The sequence below is a fragment of the Pelmatolapia mariae genome, linkage group LG8 (genome assembly GCF_036321145.2).
Source record: "Pelmatolapia mariae isolate MD_Pm_ZW linkage group LG8, Pm_UMD_F_2, whole genome shotgun sequence".
Classification (NCBI taxonomy): domain Eukaryota; kingdom Metazoa; phylum Chordata; class Actinopteri; order Cichliformes; family Cichlidae; genus Pelmatolapia; species Pelmatolapia mariae.
Genome location: NC_086234.1, coordinates 19,669,473 through 19,691,382, shown reverse-complemented (window position 1 = coordinate 19,691,382; position 21,910 = coordinate 19,669,473). Strand labels below are relative to the sequence as shown.

The 21,910-nt window shown below is 40.8% G+C and overlaps 1 protein-coding gene across 1 annotated transcript; it reads right to left on the bottom strand.

Annotated features, from left to right (window-relative positions):
- Positions 1-8,072: 8,072 nt before the first annotated feature.
- On the bottom strand, positions 8,073-19,148 carry kcnj12a (potassium inwardly rectifying channel subfamily J member 12a). Its single transcript, XM_063481438.1, has 2 exons — positions 18,598-19,148; positions 8,073-13,779 (listed from the first exon to the last, which is right to left on the bottom strand). Exon 2 carries the CDS (start codon positions 13,618-13,620, stop codon positions 12,319-12,321), a length of 1,302 nt encoding a protein of 433 aa, XP_063337508.1. The 5' UTR covers positions 13,621-13,779; positions 18,598-19,148; the 3' UTR covers positions 8,073-12,318.
- Positions 19,149-21,910: the final 2,762 nt, after the last annotated feature.

The window sequence follows — 21,910 nt, the reverse complement described above, 5'->3', positions numbered from 1 at the left end:
TGTTGTGAAGTGTCTGCTTGTAAAAATACATTGCGTGTCTTGATAGGATATATTTATTTATATCGCACTTCAATATAGTAATATCTGCCTCTAGATTATGTTGCTGCTAAAATATTAAATCTTTGTCTGTTTTTATATAACGTTATATTAACCATTTTTTGCAGCATTCGATGAGCTTTGAACTACTTAAATTCCATCTAGTAATATTCTCAGTCATAGTAACACAGATTTCAGAAGTATCTTTCATTGAGTGATACTACCACAGCAGCTAATCGAGAGTACTTCTAATATTGAAATGTTGGCTACGGATTAGAGCCACATGTGGTTTGACACCAAAGAGCTTTATATAGCTGCTTCAACACAGTTTCCCCCCATTTTACTGTCATCAGCAATTCAGCCTACAGGGAATGTGTTCCAGCATTATTTATAACTAGTCTATATGGGCTAGGTGGCAGAGATCCTAGCCAGGCTATTTCTTGCATCCTCTCATATAGTTTAATTACATTTTAGTAGGTGTAAGATTTTTTTTTTAGATCATATTAGTAAATGTCTCTGTCCAGACCCCAGCTGGCTTCATCGTCTATTCCCTGGGAGTCACAGAGGGGACATTCCCATGGGATCCAGGTTGTCAAGTCTGTTGCATAATTCAAGTCATTCTATCTATCTAGCTATCTAGCTATCTATCGTAAGCTGAAGCCTATCCATGCTATCACTGGGTGAGAGGTGGGATTCACCCTGAACTGATTGACAGCCACAGGGCTAACACGCAGACACTGACAACATCAACACTTACGGCCAGTTTAGACTCAACAGCTAACCTTTATGCATGCCTTTGGACTATAGCTCCACACAGAATGGCAGCAGGTGCCGACCTGATAACAGCTGATAACCACTGCACTACAAAATACAACAATTAATGGCGGTGTATTGTAATAGTAACAAAAGCATAGGCTGTTTACAGTAATTTTTGTTTTTTACATTTTTAAGTTATGCATGTTGGGATGTGTTTGAAATACACTGTTTTATACATCAGGACTCAATAAAAAAAACATCTGGTCCAAAGCAGGTTTTAAAATCATGGTATTACTATCAAAGATGAGCTACAAAGCATGAAATATTACACTGTGTCGTTATTTGTCTAACAAACCCTAATCCAAAATGTGGGCGCCGTATACAGCATATGATTCAATAGCTTCTAGAAAGACCTTCAGCAGCAATAACTTGAAGTAATTGTTTTCTGAATGACTTTATCAGTCTCTTGCATCATTGTGGAGGAATTTTGGCCCATTCTTCTTTACAACATTGTTTAATTTCATTGACGTACGTGAGCATTTGTTCATGCACAGCTGTACAGCTGTATGGTCCCGCCACAGCATTTCATTAAAAGTGAAGTCTGGACTTGTAAATACACCCTTACTGCTTCCAGAGGAGTTAAGAGAATCAGCCAGGTGATGATAATCAAATGCACTTGATTAACTGATCATGGGGAAGTGTGAGCACCTCTATAAAAGCAGACGATTTGGCAGTTTGCAGGTCTCGAGCATGCAGGTCTGTGTTAGCAAAATGACAACTAGGAAATACATCATTAATGATCTTAAAGAAGCAACTGCTGTTTCCAATCAATCTGATAAGAACTGTATGGCCATTTGAAGTTTTTCATTCTACAGTGAGATTTTATTATTTGTCATGGAAAACATTTGAGACAGTTGCCAATACTCCCAGGAGTGGATATTCAAGATGGCGCGGCCACGTCTAGACGCCTTCCTGACCGCTCCGCTCCGACTATCCACTTTTCTCGTTTTTTACTTATTTTTTGCTTTGGTTCACATTCCAAAATCCTCTAGTTTTATAGTATACGACAGCAGATCACTTTTAAACATCGGTGACAAGGTTGCACATCTAATCTTGGACACTTTTAAACCCGACCCATCCTGGCCACCAGAGATTCTCCGCGGCGCGGAGAACAACAAAGGACGGGCCGCTCATCCGAGGCGTAGAACAAAGAAGCGCCGGGGGAAACGCGCTGGCATTAGGAACAGACTGAGACAGCAGGCGCATCGCGCACCACTGCCCAGCATCCTACTGGCCAGCGTACAATCCATGGAGAACAAGCTCGATGACTTAAGAGCAAGAGTCACCTTCCAACGTGACATGAGGGACTGCAACATTCTGTGCTTCACGGAGACATGGCTGACCCCCACCGTGCCGGACCAGGCCGTAACTCCGTCGGATTCATTCTTTGTGCTCCGCGCGGACAGAACGGCAGAGTCGAACAAAACCAAAGGTGGAGGAGTGTGTTTCATGGTAAACAGAAAGTGGTGTGATGCCAGGAGCATTTCTACTCTTTCCAGCGGCTGCTCGCCACATCTGGAATTCCTGAGCATTAAGTGCCGCCCTTTCTATCTGCCCCGTGAGTTCACCTCGGTCATCGCCACGGTGGTCTACATCCCACCCCAAGCGGACACAGGTATGGCTTTGTCCGAATTACATGATGTGCTGAGTTCGCTCCAAAACAAGGACCCGGGCGTAGCCCTCATTGTAGCAGGAGACTTTAATAAAGCGAACCTCGGACAAGTCATGCCAAACTTTTACCAGCATGTCTCGTGTCCAACGAGGGGGGATCGAATTTTGGATCACTGCTACACGCCATACAAGCAGGGCTACAAAGCTGTCTCACACCCGGCTTTTGGGAAGTCTGACCACAACGCCATCTTCCTCATTCCCCAGTATAAACAAAATATACGGAGGGAAGAAGTAACCACGAGGGAGGTGAAACAGTGGTCTGCCCAATCAGAAGCTACGCTACAGGACGCACTCAACGACGTCGACTGGGACATGTTCAGAGCATGCGCAGTCGACACCAACGAGTTTACGGAAGTAGCAGTATGCTTCGTCATTATGCTAGCGGAGGAGATTATCCCCACTGCGAGAGTCACCACATTCCCAAACCAGAAACCGTGGATGGACAGGTCGATCCGCACTGCAGTGAATGCCAGGACCGCCACCTACAACGCGGGTCTCGCCACTGGCGATATGAGCGCCTACAAAGCGGCCTCATACGGCGCGCGGTGAGAGACGCCAAACGCCGGTACCGGGAGCGTGTGGAGTCCCGCTTCCACCAGGGCGACACACGGAGTATGTGGCACGGACTACGCACCATTACGGACTACAAAGCCAGGGACACTGCGCCGATCAACGCCGACTCTGCATTCACCAACGAGCTGAATCAGTTCTACGCCCGTTTCGAGCTTAGCCAGGCGGCTAATGCTATCTACCGCCTGACTACCGAGGACAGTGACGTCATCAGCGAGAGACCGGTGACCAGCATCGCGGAGCATGACGTCCGAGCGGCATTGAGGAGAGTGAACACAAGGAAAGCGGCGGTGCCAGACGGCATCACCGGCCGTCTGCTGCGCTGCTGTGCTGACCAGCTAGCAGGTGTGTTCACTTCCATCTTCAACGAGTCCCTGGCGAAGTCTGTGGTCCCCACATGTTTCAAAAGATCCACCATCATCCCGGTGCCCAAGAACAGCAAACCCTCATCCCTGAACGATTACTGGCCAGTTGCACTGACCTCGGTAGTAATGAAGGTGTTTGAGAGGCTGCTGAAGAACATCATCTCCTCCTCCATCCCAGACACCACAGATCCGCTCCAGTTCGCCTACCGACCCAACAGATCCCCTGAGGACGCCATCGCCCACGTCCTGCACACCACCCTCAGCCACGTGGACAAGAAACAGGGTAACTATGTGAGAATGCTGTTTGTTGATTACAGTTCAGCGTTTAACACAATAGTGCCCAGCAGACTGTTAACAAAGCTCAGGGATCTGGGACTCAACAGCCGTCTGTGTGCGTGGGTGTTGGACTTCCTCACTGGCAGAACTCAGGTGGTGAGGGTGGGTAGGTGTGTCTCCGACAGCATCACCATCAACACAGGAGCACCACAGGGATGTGTCCTCTCGCCACTGCTCTACTCCCTTTACACTTCAGACTGTGTGGCCACCCACGGCTCCAACACCATTGTGAAGTTCGCTGACGACACAGTGGTGTTGGGCGCCATCTCCAAAGGGCGATGAGGCGGCCTACATGGACGAAGTAAAGAATCTGGCATCATGGTGCCAGGACAACCACCTCCAGCTGAACGTCGGCAAGACCAAGGAGCTGGTGTTGGACTTCAGAAAGAGTCAGCACAGAGACTACAAGCCCATTATCATCAATGGAGCTCCAGTGGAGAGGGTGCAGTCCTTCAAGTATCTTGGTGTCCACATCTCCTCAGACCTGACGTGGTCTGCCCACATTCAGGTCCAGACCAAAAAGGCTAGGCAGTGCCTGTACCACCTACGACAACTGAGGAAGTTCAGGGTCTCTCCAAAGATCCTCAGGATTTTCTATACAGGCGCTGTGGAGAGCATCCTCACACAGAACATGACATCGTGGTTTGGAAACAGCTGTGTTAAGGACCAAAAAGCTCTCCAGAGAGTGATCCGTACAGCAGAACGCTGCTGAAGGATTGCTCTCCCTCCTCTTCAGGACACCTACACCAGGAGATGCCGGACTAGAGCAGCGCAGATACTGAAGGACCCGTCCCATTCTGGCAACAAACTGTTCCAACTTCTGCAATCCGGTAGAAGGTTCCGCATCATCCGGGCAAGGATAGAGAGACTCAAGAGGAGCTTCTATCCCCAAGCCATCCGGGCCCTAAACACACACACACCCACCCTTTCACATTATCTATAATTGACTGAGACAGGACTCTCTTCCAGACACTCTAAACCCAGGCACAATGTACATTTCAAATTCCTTTAATTTTAAATATGTTTATATTGTCTTCTGTAAAATAGTCAGATTGTCTATTCTTATTTAATTCACTTGGTGTACAGAATTCACCTGCTTGCTGCTACTACTGCACATGCACCTAATGTATATACTATATATATAATGTTCTTCCTCTCCCCCCCCCCCCCCCCCCCCTTTTTTTTTTGCACATGTCGAGAAGCATGTCAGGTTGCATTTCACTGTGTGTTATACTTGTATAACTATGCATGTGACAAATAAAGAACCTTGAACCTTGAACCCAGCAAATTCACCCCAAGGTCAGACCGTACAAATCTCAGAGAAACTGCAAAAAACCCACAGGCTACATCTTAGACTCTACAGGCTTCTGTTAGCTTAAAGTTATTAAATGTTAACATTCATTACACTGTAAATGTGATTTTTTTGTAGTGGTTGACAAGAGAAAACCTTATCTATCTTACAAGAACACTGCAGCATAACTTGAGTTTGAAAAATTGCATGAACAAACCACAAGAGTTTTGAAAAAGTGCCCTGTTTCATCATAATGCACAATATTAAGGTTGCCAAAACCAAACATAGTATAAAAACATGAAAACCTCACACCAGCTGTCAAGCACGGTGGTGGACGGTTGATGATTTGGGTTTGTTTTGCAGCCACAGGACCTCAGTACCTCATTCACTCAGTCAACCATTAACTCCTCTGTATACCAAAGTAATCTAGAGTCAAATATGAGACAGAAACTGAGTCATGCCACAGGACAGTGATCTCAAGCAGAATATCAATAACAGAATGACTGAAAAAAAAAAAAAACAGGTTGTTGTAATGACCCAGTCAAAGTCTGTTGTCAGCCCGACTGAAATGCTGTAGTGAGAGCTTGAGACAACTGTGTGTGGATAAATATCCACAAACTGCAATGAAGTGAAGCAACATTGTGAAGAAGAGTGGGTCAAAATTCTTCCACTATCATGTGAGAGACTGATAAAGTCATGCAGAAAGTAAATACTTCAAGTCACTGCTGCTAAAGATGATTCCATAAGCTACTGAATCATGGGGTTTATTTAATTGTCCACACATAGCTTTTGCGTTTTGGTTCAGTTTTTGTTAAATAAACCTATCCCCACTGACTGCATGTCTTTGGACTGTGGTAGAAAGCAGCAGTACCTAAACCCACTGGGAGAACATGCAAACTCCACACAGAAAGGCCCTGTCCGGGTGGTTGAGTCAAACCCAGGACATTCTTGCTGCGAGGCATCAGTGCTAACCACTGCGCTAACATCTACTACGTGAATATTTTAGAATTAACAGATTTTGTTTTACCACGATTTTAGGTTAATAGTGGCATATTCTACAGTTAAAGCTATAAAAATACAAAACCAATTTTTATTTCATCATAATTTACCAAACTAACAAGAAATAAAACCTCACATCCCAGCACTGAACGAGCATGACTGACTTGCCTGTAATTAATATACTGATTTGGAAAATTACTTTTAGCTAATAATTTTGGTCTCATGATACATTGTCATATGTGTTTATATATGACTAAATAAGTGAGAGCAAAATTTACTTGAGAAATTTGAGCAATTTGTTAGGGTGGATAAACGGAGGCCACAAAATACTTAGCATAGCAAGAATTCAATGGGATTTCAGTTGCTCAGGATAATTAAAACTGAAGTCGGAGTCTCTCTGTCCCAGTAGGCTACATTTTATCCTGACATGCCCTTAATTATCCAGGACCTCTTGATGTCTAATCCTACTGAGGAAGTACACCAGTTTGACATCTCAGCCCTCTAAAGACGGCTCATTTTCAGTGTTAAGTTTAACTGGCTTCCACGACCCCTGTTACAGTTTATCACTTTAAGTAAAGTTTCACATTTTCTATGTATTTCTGATACTAAGCAATGCAAAGCACAACATACACTCCCTAGTCCATGTTATATAATCAAAGTTGGCAAAAGCCTCTGTGATCCCGGTGTCAGTTAGTGCTGAGGCCCAATGCCTGATCTCAGCACAACCAGCGGTCAGCAACGTTAACCCTATAACTGGACCTCAATGTGTGTGACTTAGTCACCCCAACTTATAGCCACAGATCTCATCCAAATTACAGGTAAATATTCATTACCTGTCAAATATTAGTTCAGTTTACTCTTTATGTTAGCTCTGCGATAGAAATTGTACTTTTTATATACATGAATATACAGTATCAGACACGTTTTCTTTCAGTGTACCTGCTGTTGTCAGAATACCACTATTGTATTTTTAGCTTCCGCTTTGCACACTCTGTGTGTCTTGTTAGGAGGCGATCTTTGTGATAGCTCTGAAGAATTATGTCAATCCACTAACCACCAGCAATGCAACTGTTAACAGTTGCACAATATTGTTTATGAAACCTGTATTCCCAATTTCAAATGTTTTATACAAACAATAAAATACTCTTACATGTACTTGGGCAACAACATTGACTGATATTATCTTATAATGACTTTGTTACTTAGCCTAGTTATTTTGTATGTCAAGGCTGTACCTTCCTTTAACCCAATGACAGCTGCGATGGCTCCATCCCCAGCCCCCAACCTTTAATTGGATATCGAAGAAGATGGATGGAAAAAATTTAAGGATCCCCACAAAATAAATCGCTTTAGATAATTCAGATTTTTTCCTTTCAAATAGCAGTGATAAACTTATTCAGTGTTGTTTGGGCTTTAATCAACAGTGGAAGGCCTTAAACTTAAAAGAAAAACTTAAGTCATGACAAGTCAGCATGCACAAAACCAAGATCCTGAAACTATTATCCATCTTCTTATTAACATGTGTACTTTGTCTACTGTGTTATATCAATTTGTCTTCTGTGAAAAACAGCAAGGTTTCTTTTTATTTTCTTGTAGCAAAGTAACATTAATCTCTCATGTGTTTTTGCCATATTGATATGAAAAAGTCAGCTGCAGGCCTCCTGCTCAATTCTCCAGGGCCAAAAGGCCTCTGGCCCCGATAGTTGTTTGTGTGTCACAGTGGTTAATTGATGAGCCTTCTTGAATAATTGGCCCAAGCCCAGGAAGTTATCTGACTGTGGTGACACGAAGCTTGATCTCTCTTCTTCACACGCCCCTCGTGGTGATGTATTACCTCATGTGAAAGCATGCTTGAGGAAACTCTAGGTTTGAATTGGACTGTACATTTCAATACATCACAGTCCACACTTGGTAGGGATGTAGAAACAAAAGAGATGAAAAAAATTCACTTTTTTTTTAATTGAATATTTTAATGACTTTGAATTAAAATAAAAAGCCCAGTAGACATTTTGCTGGACATAGGAAGACTTCTACAGAGGTCAAAGGTTTTTCCAATCATCCCTTTAAGAGAAATACCTGTTTAATCATTAACTTCTGTGCAGAAAGGAAACAACAGAAAGTGAAAATTTGAAAACTAAGACAAGAATTACATTTTAGCCTCTCAGTGTGATTTCTATCGTAGTGCTCTGGTAAAAACAGATAAATATTGATTGTTGTATTCTATAAAAAAAAAAACAACAACAACAACTTTGTATAAAAATAAGCAGGTTGTTCATCCTGGCTGCTCCTTATTATCACTTTTATGATCATTGTTCTTTTTATACTATAAATGTCTTATTTAGCTAAAACTTTAGTGTGTGCTTCTTTTTTAAGGGCTCAGGTGGGCAACATGAAAATTAAAAACAATCTTTGAAAAAAAATATTCAGTAGAAATTGAATTTATTGAATCTCTTTAACGCAGCGTGGAAGCTGTAGACCCTTCACCTTTTTTTAATCACTAAAGTTTCGTGAGTAGGTGCAGAGGCTTCACACATCAGTGTGCAAAACCTTCCCAGAAGGTAATGAACATATGAATGTTCAAGGTAGGTAAAGGATGCTTCATTTATAAGCCTCAAAAAATCTATTTATGTTTCACTACATCCTACAAGAAAGCAACATAAAGCCAAGAAGTATCTTAGACTCACACGTATGACAACTTAACTGAAAACATTAGTCATTGTGACCAGCATAACAACCATTTTATGGTTCCTCTTTTCTATTTCCTATTTCTTTAAATCAGTTAAGGCCTCAGCCAAACAGGCACAGACAGTAGCTGGTGACCCTTGGCAACCACTGGTTGCTAGAGAAACTGGTGTTTCCTAACCAGTTATTGAGGGTTGCAGGAGGTTCCTAGCTATTGCCAGGTGAAATCGGTCATAAAGAGGGTACTCTACCCGCCCTTATTGTGATTGTTTTGTTAGCAGATAGCCTTGGTTGCTGACAGGTTGCAAGAGAGAGCAATTACCTTTGAAGGTACTTTTAATTTGAAGCCAAATGTTATGTGTTTGCCAATTTGGATCGAAGTTCGCACTTTTTATTTTCTGCTTGGCAAGTAGTCGGCGATTGTTGGCAGACAGCATGCAAACTACAGACAACAAAGGCAATCTGCTTGTGACTGAAGCAATTGCAAGGAGATTTTAAATGCAGCACCGTATACTTCTTTGTGACCAATTTCACCCAACGACAGCCAACAGCCTCCCGCACGTACCAATAACCGGTTAGAAAATACAAATTTCTTCCTAGATACCAGTGGCTGCTCAGTGGCCACCAACTGGTCTCTAGGCCTGTGTGAATGAGACCTAAATCTCCTTCTTTGCACATATAGAGTCTTTTATGTTTGCCATAATTTTTTGTATAGGACCATGAAATACACATTTTACTGAGGTAATAATTAAGCTGAACTTTATGCTGAACATGTTGAAGTTTGGATGATAAACTGGCATGGTATAGAATAAGGGCTCTTTTTTAAATCTTATTGTCCATGCCGTAGAAAAAAGCTATCATGCTTAATAATTCTATATATTTACTTTAACCTACTTTCTATAGAGCAAACTACAAATAAAAGATTACTTGATTTGGTTTTAGATTTTTATTTGACAGATATCTACTGTATGTTTTGATGTAGTTTTAGAAATGATTTTAATATGCAAACTGGAGACTCAAACTCCTTCTTAGAGCCTATCTACCCATTCCGTCTGAACTGGTTTTGGAAGATTAAGGTGGGAGCAATTACTTAACAAGTTAAGTCCAGGCTACACTCCACTACTTTGGTATCAATCATGAGAAATTATTTCTATTACAAGTTTTATTAAAAGTAAAATACAAAAAAACTCCAAAAACAAACAAAAATACCTCTATGGTCCTTATCCTTGCTCAAAACCTTTTACTTGTTATCTGTGAATGAACATGAATAAGCGCATTTTTAAAAAAGTGTGCTTCAGTGTTTATTGCTTCTATTCTGAACTCCCTCCAGTGTCTTAACTCATTTATTAGCATATTGCTAAACTGCATTTAGCTGTCTACAGTATGTACTGTTTTAAAAGCAAAAGTCAAGTATTAAAAAAGGGAACACTGTCTTTTTTTGTGTGTGTTACTGTTGGACATCTGACTTTTCAGCTTAATGTAGGATCAGTTTGTTGTATCATCAATAAAATGTTGTCATGTAAATCTACAATCCAAGTATAGTTTGAAACGCAATAAGCTCTCTTAGTAACATTATAACAACAGTAGTCAAATATAACCACTGTTCATGTAAACTGAATAGAAATGTCAGAGCAGTTATAAAGTTGGTTTATACATTTTGAGTATTTTAAACTTAATCTAAAAGCACAAAGTGTTGTACACACACTCATCTGCCTAATGGGGTCATTATGCTCACTGTGTCGCACGCTGATTTTGATGTCACATCATCTGTTATGTACCTTGTGCTGGTTGTGTACCTCTTAATTTTTGTAACCTGACATGTGACGCCGTGGCTGCTTGCAGCTTGGGTGAAGACACGAGTGTATGAGCGTGTCGGCTTTTACCGCCATCTTAATGATACTCCACCACAGAAGCTCAAAGACATACAGATATACAGAGGGAGATGCAGGAAAGGTTTGAGAGTTTGTGGAAAAAACACTCAACAAAGTCTTTGCTTCTGGTTTTGACTTCTTCTCCTCCTATAGCAGCGCTTATGTGGTGATATTGTATGAGTGGCGGCAAATATCATTCAAGAGAATAATGCAGCAGCTCCTGCGCCATACTGGCGGGTTTAAATACAAGAGACTGTGAGACGAGGTTGCAGCAGAGAGCGAAGCAACCATTGCGGCAGGTATACTGGAGACTTTATGGTGCTCGTCCATTTAGGATACAAACAACTAAATCTTAGATTTGTGATTTAACCTAATCATAGGCCCACTCTCAGACAAAATAAATCTATCAAGCAGTCTTCCTTTATCCATTTTTGACAGTCAGTTTACTGTAAATTTAATTTAACTCTGGTGAAATAAACTTCAGTAGCAGTTACCTTTGGAAATTGACACCATACCTTTTTAATTTCAGTTTGGTTTTTTTAAGCATTGGGCAATGGTTGAACCAATGCCTTTAGATAATTTTATCTCACACACTTCGCTCTATAGGATGCTTGTCCCCTGATAGGTTAATATGCATAGATCCATTTAAAAAAAAACATTAAGTGTAGTCAGTTTTTACCAGTTTTGTCTTGATAGAATTCAGGATAAAGTAGTGAAGAGTGATAACATAAAGGTTTTAGGTGATCTTTGCTTGTCACATAAGTGGAAAATGTAAAAGAGCACTTCAGTGTGCATTTTTAAGGGTTGTTTATTTATTAATTTCATCAGTACAAACTTTGATATTGCCACCTGTAGCACGATTGTCTAAAATCATTGATTAAGTTTTGTTTTACTTGACTTCTTAGTTGAACCGTATTTGCAAATGTCATCATATCTGTAGGCAGCCAAATCATGGTTTGTTAGCTTGTAAGAAGAATTAGGTCATTATTAATAGGGAGTCCATACAGTTTCATTTCTGTTTAACACCTTCCTTTATATTCTTGTCTGGGTCCCTAGCTTGGGTTTCGAATGAAGTTGTAGACTTGTGTTGTTCTTAGCGGCTCATGGTCAGATGTTTGATCATGGCTCATTGCATCTGAATGCTGCGGTGCACAAATTTTCAATGTGTCACTGAATGCAATTCCAGCAAATCGCAGCAATTCGAAGAGAGCTTAAGAGAAGCCTTCCAACATTATCTTTGATCTCAAGAACAATTTGAAATAGCAACTTTTAATTTTAAAAGTGTTTTTGGAAACTGATACTGCACACAAAACATAACTTATCTAATAAATGTATTTACACCTAAGGTTCGATTATAAGGTTTTGTCATAAAGGTTTTTGATGCTCTATCAGTTAACACTCTAAACTCAAAATAACCGTGTGAAAAAAGATTCAAGTTTCCATAAAGGAAGAAGGTATCCCTCTAGCTTTTTCCTTGTTTGTAGACATACTTTACCACAATTTGCCAAGCTGCATACACCCACTTTTACCCATTTCTTCCAATTAAGTCCCTTTTACTGTTGTCCTGTCACCTTTACACTCTTTCACAGTAGTCAGCTTTTCCTATGGCACTTTGCATTGTTCTGCATTTTTACCCTTAATAAAGTTATTGAAATTTGACCTTCAGGTCAAAGTGTAGAGGTCATATTTCCGATTCTCTACGATATGACCTTTGATCCAGGACCCTGGTGGTCTGTATGCGTTCAAATTCAGGTCGGCTATTTCGATCTGGACTGAGGTTCGCCAGTGCTCTGCTTCCACCACCTACATCCTCTTCCTCATCATCGCGATTAAGGAAGGCCAGCTCGTTTTCATAGCAGAAAGAATTAGAGCTGGGGACTAGGTACTTGTTTTCCACCATGTCCTTGGCACTGCAGCGGGGGGTGGACGGCACCTCATAAGTTTTGTGAAAGTGAGAGTAATCCACCTTGTACAGGTTCTTCTCCTCAAACAACACAGGCTCAAACCGGTGTCCCCAAAGAATCTCTGAGGCCAAGTAGGAGCTGCGAGCCTGGGTGGTCATGGCGGTTGCTTCAACCATTCCCTCCAAGATGACAACAATCTCAAAGTCTGCGGTCTCCAAGTCCTGTTTGCTGATCCCAAAAAGAGGGCTCTCCTCATCTATCTCATGTAGAATAGTGATAGGTGAAACCAAGAAAATCCTATCCAGGCCTTTGTCAAAGCCCACATTAATGTCTATCTGGTCTAGAGGGATGTATTCCCCCTCGTCAGTTATCCGAGGTTTGATGAGCTGTGCTCTGACGTGGGCCTCAACAATGTGGCTCTTGCGCAGATTCCCTACCCTCCACATTAGACACAGCTTTCCATCCCGCATGGCAATGACGGCATTGTGGCTAAACAAGAGTGTTTGTGCTCGCTTCTTAGGCCTTGCCATCTTGGCCATGATGGCGCCAATCATGAAGCAGTCAATGATGCAGCCAACTATAGACTGAAAGACCACCATAAAGACAGCTACTGGGCACTCTTCAGTCACACAGCGGTAGCCATAACCTATGGTAGACTGCGTTTCAATGGAGAATAGAAAGGCTGCCACAAATCCATTGACCTGTAGAACGCATGGAGTGAAGTTGTCATCTCCAGCTGGGTTGTCCAGATCTCCATGCAGCAAAGCTATAACCCAAAAAGCTAAGCCAAAGGCCAGCCAAGAGACAACAAACACAAGAGTAAAGACTACGAGCATCCATCGCCAGCGGATGTCAACACACGTTGTAAAGATGTCGGCCATGTAGCGCTGCGACTTGTCGTCCATATTGGCAAACTGCACATTACACTGGCCATTCTTTTTCACAAAGCGGTTGCGGCACTTGCGGCGTGTGTGGATCTTGCCATTGCCAAATCCATTCATACCATGCATGGTAGTGAGGCGCAGACCCTCTTCTTCAGATGACACAATGCTGTAGCGGTTGATTCTTCCCACGCTCATGTTCCTGACGGCACCTCCAGCTGCAGGGTTAGAGTAGAAGGGCAGACCTGGAGTCCCAGTGTGTGATCAAGGCCCCTTCACAGCTTGATCACTGGCTCAGTTGCATGTCAGTGAGTCATTTAGGTGGATGGTTGGTAGCCTTGTGTATTAATCCAATACCTGCAGAAAAAAATCAGAAGAGGAGAATATGCCTGAACATCTTTCTGTTTATTTATTTGTGTATTTGAAATTAGATATACATTATTAAAGCTTTTAAATGATACATGTATAACCACTTTTTTGTCCAGAAAATGACAGTGAAATGTGTATTTAAGCCTACAACGACTTGGTTCTTTGCATGTATTTATCTGAATGACAATGTTTTTTCAGGACTTCATATCATTACTTTTCACAGCAATAAACATGCTTTTATTAAAAAACACACACACACACACACACACAAAAAAAAAACTACACTGACCTTATGTAAAATTTCAATTTATCACTAGTTTCTATGTCCATGTGTCTCTTAATCAGTGCAGTCAGTCTTGCTAGAGTCCATCTTTTGTTAAGTTTGTAGACTCCCAAATCTATGCTGAATTAAATAAACAACAACAATAAACAACTTTCAGTATTGTAGCAATATTGTTTCTGTTGTACTTCCTAGTACAAGCTGTAGTAGTAGTATCCATCTTCCTTTCTCTAAACCTCACAACTCAAAATCCAATGGTCCTCACTCAAGGGCCCTCATGTCTTTTGATGTCGACTGGGTAAGTGAGGAGCTGGCCTCACAGCACATCCACTTCTGTCAACTAGCATTTCCTCTGCTTTTCTCTTGCAAATTATAAAGAAGGTTCACAGTGGAGGCCTTACCCTGCCAGATGTTTATTATTACTTAATGAACAAATTAACTCTTGTATGAGTCACTGCTCCTAATTGTTCTTTTTAATATAATGAGGATGCCTGTTGAATGAGCAGTGTTCAAAAAGTTATGAGAACAGGTCCATTAAAATCAAAAGCCTCACCTGATTTAAATTTTGCGGATCGTAAGACCCTCGAGCCAATTTTGAGGTTGGCTGCTTTTTTCTTTTTCTTTTTTAAAGATCTCTCAGTGAAAGTGTCATTATGTTGCCATAATAATTTGTGCTTCTACAATGGGCACAAGTGTGTCAAAACTGCAGTTTTTCAGGCTTGATGAAGGTGCAGCCACATCTAGCGACTGAGCCAGGTTGTGAACAAACATTTCCCTAGTGTAGCCACGAGACTACGGAATTGGGACGCTGGTACATACTACCAGCGTCATGGAAGACAATGACATGAAAGACAAGTTTAAGTTTGCTCTATACAATTTTGAGGTCTGTTGTCAAATCATAGAAACCTGTCTAAGTGATCCAAAAAGAACTTCCAGGAAGAGATCTAAAAATATAAGTAGCACAAGAAGATGCTTTAGATAAGAGATTGGCCAAAGTTTAATCAGGTTTTTGATCACACCTCATAATAGAGGCCATTAAGTAATAAGGAATCCTACAAAGTGGTATAAACAGTCTATGAGTATAATTCTTCCATTGTTTCTTTTGAGGCCATTGTCCTTTTAGCATGCTGCTTTTGCCAGGGGACTGGATGGGGTAGTACTTGTTTATTTAAACTCCTAAGGGTATGTGTGCCACTGATTCCATGGACATGCAATTCCAGATGCTATATAAAGAGATTAATAAAGATGGGCTCTATTTATTTGGCCCCATTCTGTAAAATTTCCAGGGTTATTAATCATGTTGTGAGGGTGCTGCAGGTTCATATTCTCTTCTCTTGCTGCAGCACACAAGTAGGTAGAGGATTTTCTCCTGGTACGGTGCCCAGTATTGCATAATAATTCTTAATTATATGGTAGAACTTGAGCTTACAACAATATGATGAGGTAGACACATGATAAGTTGATATTTTAAACCTTGTAAGTGTAGAAATGTCAGAGTGGGATAAAATGGATCACAATTAGTAGAGCTGTAAAATGACTGTCTGGCAGCAGATAACCTGGCCACTGAGCTGGATGTCGAGCCTGAGGGTTAAGAAGTTTGACCCATGGGAGTTTACTGAGGTCCCTCTGGGTGCAGACAGCTTTTATCGCCTGGCCACATCCGTTGTGTGTCTGCCTTCATGATTTGGGCCCTGAAGACTAGACAGTTCAGTCATGTGCAATGTCAAATCCCAGGTGTCCCACCGTCTGCCTAACACTCACACTACGTGCTGCTCTCATTCACGCTCTTTTCAGGTGTAAGTTCTCTTGATCTCTAGCCCAATTACATCATGCAAGTCTTTAAATTGTCCAATTAGGTAAATTCTTCCGTGTCAGGAAAACAAATATGCTATTTTTACATGTTTGCTTTCGACAAACGTTGCATTACACTCCCAGAAGAGCACAGCTAAAAATAGCAACCTTACGTTTGTTATTTACACACACACACACACACACACACACACACACACACACACACACACACACACACACACACACATATATATATTGCATTAGTTGAGGATCATGCCAGTCAGTCTGGAAGTTGCAACAGGTTCTACATATTGCTTGTTTAATTGGGATCATCTTTATTGCACCTTTATTATCTTTTTTTAATTCCTATATCAAGTCAGCATTAAAATGTAAATCTTACGCAACATGCAGCATGACATTATCTCAGAGGAAGGCTATTAGCAGTGCATTTTTTTTTTGCATATTGTTTTGTCCTGTGTTTAAAGCACTTCAAGTCTGAAATACATCTTTGACCAAAGAGCACACATCTTTCCTTTAAAAGGCAGGGCACAGAAAGTGATTTGCACCAAATTCAATAAAATTCTTGTGTAACCTTTTTGTGACCTCGCCCATCGTGTGTGTTCTTAGGGAGTTGAGAGGAGCGACTGGGGGAGATAATAAGCTTGACTGCTGATTAGGATGAATAGAATGAATAATTGGATGTGCAAAACAAAAGAAGGGATTGGGGGGCAACAATGAAGTGGACTTGGAGAGGGCACCTCATCTCAAGACAAGCTTGTAGAAAACTGAGCTGCTGAGGAACTATGATCCCAGCCCACCTCCCAAGGCCATTGTAAAGGAAGAGCCGAGGCTCAGGTGTCATTGTATTTTCCTATAGCTCACCATGTGGAACCGCCTCGTCTCAAGTGACCCGCAAGTATTTTACTATAGAAAGTGACACCACCTCGACATGGAGAGATGCTGTCTGAAATATGTTATGCAAACAACTTTACATCTTATTTTTTATTTTTTGGGAGTTTTCAGGTGCACCAGTGACTAACTGCTAGACAGAAATAGTATAACTATAAACAGTTACCAACACCGGAGGCTGGACTCTGTATGTAAGTCATCCTCCGTGCTGAAAAACCATCTTAGGTGCTCGGTGCATTGAATTGTACTATAAGACTGATAAACGTAACATAAATTACTGAGTCGCCTTCACACATTGTTAGAACAGCTGCTTTATTAAGTAGAACAACATTAGTGGTTTTTTACAGCTGCACCTGTAGCTATTCCACTGTTCAAACACCTGGTTTCCACTGATTGATCGTTCCCACATGTGAGCTTCACTCTGGGCTTTTTTGATCTTTACTTGTGCAATTTATTTTAATTGTTTGTACCCATTTTCACAAGCTGAATCATCCATATTAAACCCAGACTCTGCAATTTCAAATATGAAGTGACGTCTATTGATCACGGTAAAAAGCTCTGACAACATTAGTTTTAATACAAAACTATTCGTACATTATGTCAAACTGAACTAAGCCGAGATAAAAAGCGAGATGAGGTCATTGAACTCTCGGGCAGGATTGCATAATGTTCATTCTCTTCATCCTGTGTCTCCTTTGTACCTGCACATCAGTGATTTCTTTATACACAGGCAGAAAAGTGCACCACCTGAAACAGCCCACTGGTCCCTTGATACTTGCTGTCCTCAACTCCCACAATATTGAGTTATTTAAATGTAAAGCAGGCAGATTATTTATTTACGTTGACTGGATTTATGCTTCGGTTGATTGACAACCTCTTGTGTTTTGAAACAAACAAACTAATTCATTTAATTTATGCCATTAATTATGCTACCACATGCAAACCATATTTGAAAGTGAAAAGCTAAAATTGCCTGTTTAATTTGACCCATTTTTATAAATATGCACAGCTATAATAAATAGCATATAAGCATGACTAAGCATAAGCATGATGTATAATAACCCAGATCAGAAACTCGCAAAGTTAACACATTTACCAGTTTGGTGTGTAGACTAAACTGGTAAATCGGAGTTTCTGCTGTGCGTGATTAAACCATGTTTATTCCTCATTTTAATGCTTTCTCGCTCTGCATTCCTATTGTACTGAATAATAATAGGTGATTTGGATCAAAGTAAATGCCAGCTTATTTTTATTACTTTTGTTTTAACCCTGTGCGAACTGGAAGCTTGTCGATATCCTGCTGTGATATCAGCAGGGAAGGCCTTCTTGGCGAGTCCAGAATCTGATGCCATAATTAAATTAATTAACCCTGCCTGCATGAAAGGTTTCTGGTGGAAAAATCCACACAAACTATAATACTATATTTATGTTAATTTGTGCTTAATTTAAGCTATACTCTATAACACAGTACCTGCTCTGTGGATTTTACATGACACAATTAAACTACTAGTTCAATTTGTGGTGCTTACACTTATCAGGTCAGGTATCATTGCGTGGCATTGCTCATATTGAGAGTTCTGGGTTCGTGGGGACATGTCCTTGCTTGAAAAGATGCACATGACTTTGGTTTAGTCTAATTCAAGGATTTTATAACAACTACTTCAGATTATTTGATTGAATTTCAGCAGAATAACTGGTTGGTTCTGCTGGGAATTCTTAAAAGTAGAAATTGCCATTTCCACTGCCACAGAGCAATGATATTTGACACAGAACGACAATAGATTCAGGCCCCAAGTTCAGGTGAAAGTTTTCTCTCCATATCTTACCTTTATGATTACTTGTCCTACACCAGGTTGCAGAACTAAAAGATGGTATCTTCTCTCCCAGTATCCCTGTTAACCAAACTGAGGCATTCTCTCCATCTGCCACTACAACTCCTCCTTCTTTGTTGCTAATCTAATACTGAAGAAAACCACTCCTTCGTCTTCAGCAAAAGGATAAGGCTTCTTTTGAATTTCTTCATCCTTCTTTGATTTCTCTCTCTCTTTCTCTCTCTGTCGTTTTCAGGTGCTTTTGCGAGCGCAGGTGAAACGGAGCTCTGACGAGGCTGAATCGCACCAGAAACCTTGGCCCAAGCCGCCGTTACTCAGTCAGCGCTGGACTTGCAGAACAGGTGCAAAACGAGAACTATCCAAGTGAAAATTCAGGTTTTTGTATCTCCATCTTCAGAGGCATTGTCTTCAGCTGGTGTTCATCCTTAATTTTTATTTGTATTTAGTCTGCCTGTCATATTTTCCATAAAACTACTTATTAACAGAACAGCTCTCTCTATCAATCTTTTGCAATCTGATCTGTTTGGACTGCTGTTCCCTCTCTCGCGCACACGCTCTCTCCCTCTGACTGTTTCTTTCTCACTCTCCCTCTCCCTCCCTCCTTCCTGTGGTGTCACAGAAGCTGCCATTTGCAGCCTCCCTCCCTCTCTCTCTCTCTCTCTCTCTCTCTCTCTCTCTCTTTCTCTCTCTTCTCCTTCCCTATTCTCTTTTTTCTCTCTCTCTCTTGTTGTCTTCCTCCCTCCCTCTCACATCATGGTACTACCAGTTGACAGCAACTTGATGCACAGACGTATCATTCAGAAAACACACGCAGACCATCAGACATAGTTAATCAAAAGTAGATGAATAACTCTTAATTCACCACCTTTCTGAGGGCCATTTGTTCAGTTTTTACTCTGTAGATGAATGTGATCTTATATTTAAAAAGTAATTGAGGTTACTCTGTTATGTACTTCAGGTTCAGGTGAGAATATTGACATGACCACGGCAAAATGATAATGTGTGTTTTTGACCCTGTGGTAGCCAATTCCACAAATGAAAGGCTCCATGAGTTCAAAATATCATGCTGCTGGGTGCTGTGTCTCAGGGAAGGGAGATGCCTTTCACACTTGTCACCAACAACTAATCAAACACATCTGACCACAGGATGTGTGTGTGTGTGTGTGAAGCTTTTAAATATTAGAGAGATGACAATCACTATTGCCCAGTTCCTCTCACCATATACTGAAACAGTGTTTTACAAATAACCTCCTCCAGGAAAACACAGTTAACTCACAAGTCTATTTGTTTTGGTGCGTCACCGTGCCTGCAACACTCTCCAGTGTCCCTGGTTTTTGCCTTCAGTTGTTTTTTGGAGAACAAGCTGTAGCTTTTTTCTCAGTCATCACCAATGTGGAGTACTTTACCGTTACCCTTGACAGCTGCAAAACTGTGACATTACCCTCAGAGCTGTGTGTCTGCTCCCCTTTTCTCACATCTTCTCAGAGAGCCTGTCATCAGTCAAATGCTAAAAGAGATGACAATTAGTAAGAGAGGGGGCTGAAAGAGTGAGAAGTTTCTAAATACAGCCATACTGGCTCAGCCCTAGCTTTATCACTAATGATTCATCAGTGCAGGAACCCTCCCTCTCTCTGTCTTTCTCTCTCTTTTTTCCCTTTCTCTCTCTACGCTCTTATTCTTTCTCCCTGGCAGCCTCTGATTTCAGACTTCTGAGGGTGATTTGCAATAGCCTGTGTGTGATCATCACCAGCCTATTGTGTTTTGCTGAGGACGTCAACTAATGGAGCTCAAAGAATCCTTTTAAGGGGCCTCTCAGTCTGTGTCAGCAACAGGTACTGTACTGGTTCCTGCATAATGTAAGGCCGTGGCGATGCAAGCTTCGAGAACAGTAGATCACACAGTTCACACATCTAGACTGTAAACCTCGTTATGTAACCGCACCATAATCACAGGTGGCTGCTCACATATCCTTTGCATGTCTCTATCTAAATGAGAGGGTTTTGCCTCCCAGGGAGATCGTTGAGTGGGATCACTCGTGCTTCCATGGCTACAGGTGTAATACACTTTCAATATTATCAGACCAAAAAGATCTGAAACGAAGCAAAAGAGAGATGAAGCGTGAGCAGAGTCAACAAAAGCTTTGGCTTTGGCTATGGAAAATGAGTCTTCTTTTTTTCTTCCTCTATCAGCTGTTCCCTTTAGGTGTCACCACAGCAGATTATTTGTTATTATTTATCTGTGTTTGTTAAATTCAAGCAAATCTGGACTATTTCACACCATGTTTTTAAATGTAATCTTTATTTAACCAGGAAATCCCTTGAAATTATAATCATTATTTTAAGGAAATCTTGGACAAGAAAGTGCATCATTACAAGGTTACAAAAATGATAAAGTCCAGTGTAACATCAATGGACACATGGCAAACAAGGAAAATTAAAATAAACAAATAAAAGACCACAGAATGCAAAGTCCAACATATGAATAGCAATCTCATTCTCATGGAGTCAAAGCCTGAAGGTTATTCCATCACCAGGGTGAAAAATGAGTGAGCCATCTCCACCATGTTCAGAAGAGAAACCATGTAGAACAGCAAAAATCATAGCAGTTAGCAGATAACAAAGGCATATGCCCAGTGTAAAAAATATACTAATACTGTTGTGTCCTGACACTCATAAAGTACACAGTCATGTGTACTGGACAATGATCATATAAAATGATAAAATGATATAAAACATAAAGAACTGAGATACACACTGTCTAGAAAATGAAATGTGCAAGAGCCAGCATGAGCATAAATAATGTCACCATAATCAACAACATAAACAAATGTAGCCTGTACAAGATTTTCTCTGACTGCTAAATTAAAAAGGCCCTATTTTAATAATAAAAAATTCCAGTTTAAACTTCAGTGCTAAATTTTCCGCTTAAAGGAAAATTTAATCCACCCACATACCAAAGTATTTGTAAGGTGATTTTTCTCATTTCTGTTATAGGATATGAATACCAGTAGAATATTGAATCATCGACATAAAGGTGCACTTTAGCTGTAAACTTATTCTTACAATTATTGTCTATAAAAATAAGAAATAAAAGAGGACCTAAAATTAAACCTTGTGGGACTTCTTTTGAAATTCACCAGGAAATGTAATTTTAATTTTGGTGACCCCAATAGTAGAAAATATAGTTGTAGTGTAACTGAAATGTGATTACGATAACCTGAGTAAATGAAAAATGCCATTTTTAAATGATGATTTCATTTATTACAAGGAAAAAAGCTACACAAACCTATCAGGCCCTATGTGAAAAA